The sequence below is a fragment of the Alligator mississippiensis genome, chromosome 10, assembly GCF_030867095.1.
Source record: "Alligator mississippiensis isolate rAllMis1 chromosome 10, rAllMis1, whole genome shotgun sequence".
In the NCBI taxonomy this organism is placed as follows: domain Eukaryota; kingdom Metazoa; phylum Chordata; order Crocodylia; family Alligatoridae; genus Alligator; species Alligator mississippiensis.
In genome coordinates this window covers 16,689,427-16,699,621 of record NC_081833.1, presented here as the reverse complement: position 1 = coordinate 16,699,621, position 10,195 = coordinate 16,689,427, and the positions used below count along the sequence as shown (strand labels likewise).

Sequence of the window (10,195 nt, the reverse complement as noted above, 5' to 3'; positions counted from 1 at the left end):
ATGGCCTGGACACTGCTCCTCCTTGCACTGGTCACCTATTTCTCTGGTACTCAGCTGGGGTGGGGGAGATTCCAGTCTGTTAACCCACGGCCATTTTCATTTCTTCACATCCAGTGTGGTCTTCATAGACTAACAAAGTTTTTCATCCCTACCTTTCCTCTTCTTTCAGGTTCCTTTGCCCAGTACGTGGTGACACAGCCGCCTTCAGTGTCTGTGTCTCCAGGACAAACTGCTCGGCTCACCTGCTCTGGGGACAACATTTTTAGCAAGACTGTGAACTGGTACCAGCAGAAACCTGGCAGTGTCCCCGTAGTCATTATATATAGCAGTACCAACAGACCCTCCAGCATCCCTGACCGATTCTCGGATGCCAACTCTGGTGACATGGCCACATTGAACATCACTGGAGTCCAAGCCCAGGATGAAGCTGATTATTACTGTCAGGCTTTGGGCAGCGGTCAGTCTCCCAGTGACACAGAGCAATGGAGAAGAGAGACAGAAACCTCCTGCTGGCAGAGGGTGCTCTCTGATGCAGTGAGAGGCCAGCTCAGCTGAGGGAAGCAGGATTCACGGGCAGTGGTGAATCTCACAGCCACGCCGTGCAGTAGTGAATTGAGACACAAGCCTGCTGCTTTCAGAGCAGCCCCATTGAATAAGGATGTGCCTCCCCTGCACATCATCAGCCACAGCTGGATACAGTATAACCTCATAAGTCCAGCGTGACAGGCTTTCTGGTAACAGCCCCGCTTGTTGACTGAGAAGGGCTCCAAATGATTGGTAAGGCATTCCCACCAATTGGGTGAAGGCAGGGGAAAGGCTTACCCTCCCCCTACCCCTCGGCAAGGCAAAGAGCTGGACCTGGTTGAGGACTACACCCCCCCCCGCTTCCTGATTGGTCCAGGGGCAGAGCCTCTGGAGGGGATAAAAGAGCAGCCTGCCTGGCACGCAGGCTGCTGCATCGAAGGACGGAGAAGAGAGTGGACGAAGAAGAGCTGGCAACAGCTGGCCGGTGCACAAAGAGTCCAAGAATGGACCGAGAGCTCGGTGTCGCACAAGACAGGTTGGGTCTCCAACCCCAGCATAAGGCAGAGCCACTGGTTCACAAAGCAGAGCACAGGGCCATGGGTGGGCAGATGGCCAGGAGAATCCATAGCAGCGGCAGGCCCCCTGCCGAAGGAGGTGACACCCTCACCCAGGGAAACTGAGATAGCTTCACTGGGCCCCGGAGTCATGAGTTATCAGGGAAAGGGATTCCCACAGGAGAGGAGGGATCCCCCTGCCTGCCCTCTCCTGGTCACTGGAGCGCAGCCACTGCTCCAGGACAGCCTGGGCCCTGGTGTCCTTTAAGGAGTTAGTTTGAATTTCATGTTCATGTGCCTTATCTTTTTTAAAATATTGCCTTATATTTTGTGTATCTATGTTCCCTGTTTGGTGACTTGGTATTTTAATTGAGTTTAATATTGCATGACCCTTAGTAAAACCCTTGTTTGGGCTTTACCCCATTACTTACCTGTATCCTGAGTGGTGGTATAGGATTGAACAGATATTGCCTATAGTTTTTATGTTGTTGTTTATATACTTATATCTATATATTTATACTGACACTTCTAACTTTTATATGATTCATTATATTAACAAATTTGTATAGCATTAAGCCACAGAGTGTCCTGTCTTGGCTCTCTATAGAGGAAGGCGAGAAACTGCACGCAGCAGCAATTTCATAGAGTCATAGATTCATAGATGTTAGGGTCGGAAGGGACCTCAATAGATCATCGAGTCCGACCCCCTGCATAAGCAGGAAAGAGTGCTGGGTCTAGATGACCCCAGCTAGATACTCATCTAACCTCCTCTTGAAGACCCCCAGGGTAGGGGACAGCACCACCTCCCTTGGGAGCCCGTTCCAGACCTTGGCCACTCCAACTGTGAAGAAGTTCTTCCTAATGTCCAGTCTAAATCTGCTCTCTGCCAGCTTGTGGCCATTGTTTCTTGTAACCCCCGGGGGCGCCTTGGTGAATAAATCCTCACCAATTCCCTTCTGTGCCCCCGTGATGAACTTATAGCCAGCCACAAGGTCGCCTCTCAACCTTCTCTTGCGGAGGCTGAAAAGGTCCAGTTTCTCTAGTCTCTCCTCGTAGGGCTTGGTCTGCAGGCCCTTAACCATACGAGTGGCCCTTCTCTGGACCCTCTCCAGGTTATCCGCATCCTTCTTGAAGTGATAATCATCTCCAAACCAGACATGCACTACTGGATACTGAGGATACATGTACCTCACTGCCCATAGATGCATCCCGCTGCCATTGGGTTGTGTCCCAAACACCAGGCCTTTGTTTTAAACGAAGCACATCCCCATTCAATCTTGTTTTGTTCCAGGCATAAAGTGGCTTGTTCTACTCACCCCACTCTGTTTGTCCTGGTCTCCAAAGTTATTGGGGTGCTACAGCAATTAACCCCTTCCCAGTCATGCAAACAAAGCCTGAGGCCCTGCCTAAGCCAACAGTTTTCCCCTGATGGGGCTGAAGGCAATTCTTATTGGATGTGTCCAAATCCATGTTGTCTCAGAGACCAATGAGACAAAAGCAGGTGACCTTGAAGGCAGAGATTGGCTGTTCCTCACCCACAAGGATCTTTATAAAGAGCAGATACTGAAGGGGATCCTGAGTGGATCTGGTTGTTTTCCTCCCAGGGGCCTGCAATCTCCTCACCATGCTCTGGGCTCCCTTTGCGGTGCTGCTGGGCACCTGGTGCACAGGTGAATATGGGAGACCATTATAAGTTTGCATTAAAGTGGCAGATAAGGCCAATGCTCACTCCACATCCCTAAGGTCCATCCCGGGTGAGTGTGACAGGTTTCTACCCTTTCACTTTCCAGGCTCCAGGTCACAGTCTCTACTGACTCAGCCGCCTTCCGTGTCGGTGCACCCAGGAAACACCGTGAACCTCGACTGCTCTATCCACAGTGGGAGCAGCAGCAGTGGCCACAGAGTGTACTGGTACCAGCAGAAACCTGGCCCTCCCCTGCGGTACCTCCTGACACACATCGGATTCAGACAAAAACCAGACCCATGGGCTTCCCGCTCGCTTCTCCGGATCCAAGGACCTGTCCAGGCACATCTGCTCTCTAACCATCTCGGGGGTCCTCACAGAGGACGAGGCTGTTATTACTGTGGCATGTGGTACAACAATGCTAAACACAGCACATCAGTCCACTGGAGAAGTGAGACAAAAACCTCCCAAAGCTGTTTTCTGTCAGGGTCTGCATCTGCTGCGAGGTTTGGCCTGTGCCCTTAAACCACACACAAAGGTTTTTTGTTCCTAGTTCTCTCTACCTCCTCATGTAGTGGGACGGGATCTGAATGGGACGAGGACACTTCTCCTACCCATGGCCCCACCACCTGCTGTCCCATCGCAAGGAAAATCTCTCCATTCTCATTAAGAGAAATTGCCCCTAGCTCTCAGGGGCAACAGCTAGACCATGGCATCATGGTGGGTCTGCTCCTGTCTGGCTCTGCAGAGTACCTGTTACAAGGGCCCTGAAGGGCTGTGTTGTTTGGGGCCATCACCAACGTGGCCTCTTCAGCAAGATCTGCTTGTTGTGTCCCTCGCTGGTTCCACCCCCATCATATACTGTGCACGGGGGCTGGGGTGCCTCTGTTGGGGTGGATGATGGCAAGTGAGCAGGAACAGATTTCCACGAAGGGGAAGATCTCAGATCTGGGGGGTTAAGAGAGACATAGAAGATCCAAGCCACAGACCTGCTTGCCTGGGGAATCCAAGCTGATCTGCATTCCCACCATGCAGGGGTGATGTGTAGGAGATGCATGCAGGTGCATGTGCACTGCCTGAACATGATGGTGCACTCCCTACAAGGCGCCGCTCGCCACCCCGCTGCTGATACCAAGGGCGGTGTCTGCAGGCGGTCCGCAATCCCCACTGGTCACTGCTGATGCTGCTGGTCCTGACTGTGGGAGGTTGCTGACACTTGGTTGGCGCTTGCCACCTCCACTGCAAACAGAGCTGGCAATGTCTGTGGGACAGACACGCTCCTGCCGCTGCCAGCACAGCCGTGCCTCCCCAGCTGCCGGGGACACGTATCATTCATGCCACCATGGCCTGGGCCTTGTTCCTCTTCACACTGGTCACCAATTTCTCTAGTACTAGGCTGTGTGGGAGGAGATTTCACAGTCACGGGGCATGGAAATGATAGAGTAAAGACTGTGTGTTCTGCAATAGAGTCCGCTGTGCTGACCAGGACATCGGCATTCCAGTAACCCTCTTCTTCTAAAGAAACCATCCTCCTTCCTTCCCAGCAACTGACCATAAAGAAGGGGCTCCCAGTGGTGGGTGCTGTGGGTCTGCAGAGAAGCCAGGGACTGAGAGGAGCCAGAGGCTTGTCCTTGTGAGGCCACGCTAGCACTGGCTGCAAGGGGTCCTCTGAGCCTGCTTCCTTGGGGAATCCCATGGGAGAGCTTTAGCCAATTCCACTGAAAAGGGGCCGGGGACCACACATGAGGTGGCGGTGTATGGGACTCCCTGGACACTCCCAGGCCCAAATTCCCAATGACAACCAGGCTCCTCGCCCTCTCTCCTTGGAGCTTCCCTGATTTGAATGAGCAGGTGAAAGGGGAAAGCTGCAGCTCAGACCCCTCCCTGCCTTTCCCCAAACAGATGGCTGGTCATGGTGCTCTGCTTGGTCACCTGTCTGTGGAAAGACAAGCACCGTTGGTCTCCCCACGGCATTTCAGTGCTGCCCATTCACTGCTGCTGGCCCGGGTGCAAAATGCTGTGACAGCCTGTCTCCAAGAGAGGGGTAGTCCTGAAGCTACCATGTCCCAACCTCCCAGCCAAACACTGATGATAAAGAACCAAATGCCAGGGTTGGCAGGTACCACGAGCATCATCATATTCAACCCCATGCACGTGCGGAGCACTACAACTCCTCAACAACTCCCTGTCCAGTGCTTATCTATCCTCTTCTGGAACATCTCCAGTGATGTCGTCACTCCCTGCTTTTATTCTCTGGGGATCATTAAGTCTGTGAGTGGAACAAATATATATTGCTACCCAAGGGGCAATCGGTTTTTCTCACTGCCCAGGGGCATTGTGGCATGTATTAAAGGGGCCAGGAGTGCTACCTAAGTGCTATCTTCATGAACAAGAAACTCATTACCAGTGAAATTAGGATGGTTCCTTCTGCACCTTCCCCAATGGCCTGAACCCATGACCCTGTAGCAAACCCAAACAGCTTGTTGCATGCATGAGGATCAGAGCAGTCACCTGGCAATCATCCTAGCACATGCCTCCCACAGAGCAGCTCCCCTGCATGTGGGCCCAACCTGGCACAACTTTCTTTCCCCAAACCACAGTCCTCGCACTCTACCTCCTTTCTCTGCCTCAGCCTTGCTTACCAGTTCCTATGCGGAGTGACCGCATTCCACTTTGCTTGTGCCCAAAAAGCACTGAGCTGAGTTTGCTCAGCATGTAGACGACCCATAGACCTGCAGGCATAGCTGGGTTATGTGAAGCCAAAACAGGAAGCCATAGGATTGCTCCAGACAACTCCAAAAAAGCCCTCAAAGTGGCAACAGGCAGCAAACCCCACCTCTAGCTGTCACTAGCACCTATGAGGAAGAAACCTTCTTGTGCTATAGGAGGTGGACCTAGCCTAATATCAGGGACCAGTCAGAGGAGAACAGATTAGCAGGAAGGAGGAGTTTTATCATTCCTCTACTGAGGGGTGGGGATGGGGCGGGGAGAGGGAGATCATTATAAGGGGCAGATACCGCGGGGCATCGTCAGAGAAAAGAACCAGATATCTCCTCACCATGCTCTGGGCTCCCCTCGTTGTGGTGCTCCTGGGGGTGTGGTGCACAGGTGAGGACAGAGGAAGGGTTAAGCATGCTTTCAAGTTACTGCTAAAGCCAATGCCCACGCTGTTTCCAGGGATGACAGACACGTAAGCAGGCTGTAACAGGTTTCTACCATGTTTTCCAGGTTCCAGCTCCCAGTCTGTGGTGACGCAGCCGCCCACAGAGTCAGTGTCCCCAGGAAACACTGTGAAACTCTCCTGCACCATGAGCAGTGGGACCAGCATCAGTGGCTACTATGCGTACTGGTACCAGCAGAAACCTGGGACCCCCGCTCGGCACCTGCTGAGATACAAGTCGGATTCTGAGAAGCACCAGGGCTCCGGGGTCCCCGCTCGCTTCTCTGGCTCCAAAGACACATCCAGTAACACTGCCTACCTGACCATCGCCGGTGCCCTTGCGGAGGACGAGGCTGACTATTACTGTGCTGTGTGGCACAGTAGTGTTTGTCACAGTGATATAGTGAGAGGGGAAGTGAGACAAAAACCTCCTCTGCTCTGCCCAGCCGGGGCTTTGTGAGAAGCTGGAAAACTGGAATCTGCTCCATACCCCGAACTCCAGCACATGGTTCATTGCAGGGGACTGAAGCCCTGTGGAGTGGCTTAAGATGAGCTGGGGTCCCAAGGTGGCGAGCCCACTACACAGGGCCCAAGCCCCACTGTGCAGTGCTGAAATCAGATTATCCACTGTCCTTTCAAACCAGCGTATCTTCAACCCTTATACTTGTGAAGAGGCCTGTGAGGAAAAGCCAACCTGGAACAAGAGCTGTGGGAGACGTCAACTTCCCAATGCCTCTCAAATCTGGACCTACTGCTCTGCTGGCCCCTGTACCCGCTGGACCCCCGGGCAGATGGGTGTGTGTCATCGCCCAACAACATCTGGACTGACTTAGGCCTGTGCAAATAGGCAACTATTCAAATATGGATTCGGTCGATTTGATTTGGAGATTCGAACCGCTTTTCCAAATCGATTTGGAAAACATTTGGAGCCGATTTGGAGAGATTCAGCGATTCGGCCATAGGTATAATGGGGAATCAATTAAATATCCAGAACTGTATTCTTTTGGGCTGATTTGAATGAAACATGCAGGGCTGATAGCCCTTTCAAACTCATCGGTTCAGGGATTTCTGGGAAACTGCACCTCAAATTCGTGAGGGCAAAAATCATGTCACGTGCGTGTGTTAGGCAACAGCAGGGTGAAAACTGCAGGGCTGGTAGCCCCTGCTGAGGCCACAAAGCCTCCAGCTGTCAAGGAGGTAGGTGCACGGGGGTCTGGGTTCTGGGGCCCTGCGCCTCTGGCGGCAGGCAGGCAAAGCTCGTGACATGGGCGCTTGTGGGACTGTGTGTGTGTTCAAGTGAGCCCTTCCTGGTGCTGGGGCCTCTGCACAACACGGCAGTGTGCCCCTGACAGCCCAGGGACCGCTGCACTTTTACCTGTGCTGCTACATCCCCCTTTCCCCACTGCTCCCTACCCCAGCCTGTCCCTCCCCACCAATGCCTCCATTTCCATTTTCACTGACTGGCTTTCTTGCCTGCATTGCGTGCCAGGCAGCCTTGGCTTCTTTACTATTCCTTCCATCCAGGACCACGAGACACACCAATTGCACATTCTTCCTCAGCCTGACAAAGGGTTTTTCAATCCAAAAGCTTCCTAGGAGATATTTTTCTAACTATTTCTCAAGACTGCCGTGTTGTGCAGAGGCCACAGCACCAGGAAGGGCTCACCCGAACACACACACAGTGCCACCTATGTCATGAGTTTTGCTTGTTGGCAGTTTGAGGTGCAGTTTCCCAGAAAGGCCTGCAACTATCTCCCTGAAACTTGGCAGGCTTTGTGGCCTCAGGAAGAGCTACTACCCTGCAGTTTTCACCCCACTGTGGCTTATCAGTAGGGTTGTGCAAATCTTTGGTTCCCGCTTCGGATCCAGACCCGCTGTGCATGCTTCAGCGTCCAAATCAGCACTTCCAGGTTGAAACGGGATACCAGCAATGGTGTCCGGAGCAGGTAGGGAGCATCTGAAACACTTTGGACCTGTTTCAGATGCTTTGGAGCAGCTTTGGCCATTTGGAGGCAATTAGAAGAGGGAGGGGGAGGAGGGAGGGATGGTACGTGTGAGTGGGGGAGGAAGGAGGGGCGGCAGGGGAGGTAGGAAGACTGACGTCTGTAGGTAGCCAGTGCGAAGGATTTCTCCCTCGCTCCCTTTCCAATGGCAGCATCTGTGGAGTGGGACTAAAAAAAGTATTGAAGCCCCTGTTTCCAGCCCTTCTGTGCCTTTTGCAGCTCGTTCCCTGTCAGCAGCTGTGGGAGAGAGGAACACTATGACTGAGACCTGCCTGCTGCTTTTTCATGTTATAAAGGAGTGGTTAAGATTTAGCTTAACTTACGTTAGTTTAGCTTAGCTATCCAATTCAATTATTAGTAATATTAAAATTCAATTGATTTCTTTGAATTTTTGCGGGGGAACTTGTTTTGGAAACTTTGCAAAAAGACAGTTGTGTTTTCCCAGCCAGTGTTAGCTATCGCTGTGCAGGGAGGCAGATTGCTTGCTTGCACACATGCACACATGAACGCACACATGCATACACAGAGACCCAGAATATGGGAAAAAAAGCACAGTGGAAGAAGACAGATATTTACAGAAAAGCAAGACACAGATAATATACTGAGACTCAGGAACACATGCAAATCATTTCATTCACAGCACAAGACCAGATAGACAATATCATGAGAGCCAGAAAGAAGACACAAAAGAAGACACAAAAATAATTTCATTCACAGTGCAAGATAGACACAGAGATTCACAAGAGAACAAGACAGAGAGATATACAAAAGGATTCACACACACGCAGAGACCTTTTGCAGCACAGGAAAGATCAATAGGAAACGTGCTGGAAAGGCAGGTCCCAGTCCTTTGGGCAGGGAAGGGAGAGAGGGTAAGGAGAGAGCTTGAGCTGCAAGCTCCCCCTGTCCCAAACACAGACGCATTCTCTTCCCAAGCAGCCATGGCATCAGTGCTGCCAGTGGAGGCCAGGCGGTGGGAGCAGCGTCTGCACCTAACATCCCTGCATCTGCACCACCTCCGCTCAGTCCAGAAGTGGGCACCAGCAGTGGAATCACTGCCTCTTCCACCCCAATTTCAGCTCTCAGCATGAGCCTCCCACTGCCAGAGGAGGAGCTGGAGCTGGAACCAGGGATGCTGAGCGCTCTGGCTCAGGCAATTCTGGGGACTGTGGGGGAATCAGAGTTAGTGCTCCACACCCCTCACGTTTCCCCTAGACCCAGGTCTCCTCTGGAAAGCAGCACCTCGGAGGAGGCTGAGGTTGTGGAGGCAAGTGGCTCAGCTGAGGCAGCTCCTCCTGCTGTTCAGCCTCAGCCTGCTGAGAAGGGGGAAAAGGCAGGATCCTCATCCTCAACCCAGAAATGGGGGAGTAGTGTAGTGTAGGATCATTTTGAGGTGGCAGATGATCCCAGGTTTGCCATCTGCCAGCACTGCCGAAGGTACATGAGCCGTGGCAAGGACATGAGACACTTCTCCACCACGACCATGCTGCTGCATCTGAGGAGGCACCACCCCCTTGCCCTTCTTCCTGCTCAGCCTGGCACCAGTGCAAGTGTGCCAAAAGGGAAGTCCCCCACTCACTCCAAAGACCCCTTCCCCCAAAGCAGAGGCAGGCCACCCTGGACCAGTGGGGAAAAGGTGGACAAAAAGGGGTGTGCGTTCACAAGGCACGCGACATCTCCCAGAGCACTGGGGAGATGCTTGCTCTGGATAGCCAGCCTTTCTCCCTAGTTGAGTGACCAGGGTTCAGGCGGTTCGTAGCACTTCTGGTCCGATTTTACAAAGTGCCCACAAGCACCATCTTTAGCAGGGTGGTGGTGCCCTCCCTGTATCAGGCACGCAGGGAGTACTTGAGGGAGGAGCTGCGCAAGGCAGGGCCGCAGGAGGCCTTGCATTTCACCTCCGAGTTCTGGAGCAGCCGGGTGGTGATCACGCCTACATCCCCCTCACAGGGCACTGGTGCACTCAGTTAGGCCTTTCGTCGGCTCTACTGCAAGGCAAGGTACTAGGTGAGTCCCACACTGCAAGGGAGATCATGGGGGCCATGAACCGCATGGTGCAGGGGTGGCTCGTTGGGCAGGCTGAGCTCACCCGCGGGTTCATGGTTACCGACAATCGGGCCAATATGGCGAAGGCTGTCCATGATGCCAGCTTTGTTGGCATCTGCTGTGTGGCACACAGCCTGCACTGTTACGCCTCAGCTCTGTATTCTTGGGCAACCCTGGCACAGGATGCAGTCTGTCTGACTCACAAAGAACTCACCCCCCTCCC

General features: G+C 52.9%; 2 gene segments (V, D, J or C); both read left to right on the top strand.

Annotated features, from left to right (window-relative positions):
* LOC102565710 (immunoglobulin lambda variable 3-21-like) lies at window positions 1-4,282 on the top strand. The segment is given in 4 exon segments: window positions 1-46; window positions 170-457; window positions 2,870-3,020; window positions 4,231-4,282. Coding segments are annotated over 4 exon segments (537 nt in total).
* A 1,540-nt stretch (window positions 4,283-5,822) lies between these two features.
* LOC132243477 (immunoglobulin lambda variable 5-45-like) lies at window positions 5,823-6,383 on the top strand. The segment is given in 2 exon segments: window positions 5,823-5,871; window positions 5,992-6,383. Coding segments are annotated over 2 exon segments (441 nt in total).
* The last annotated feature ends 3,812 nt before the right edge of the window (window positions 6,384-10,195 follow it).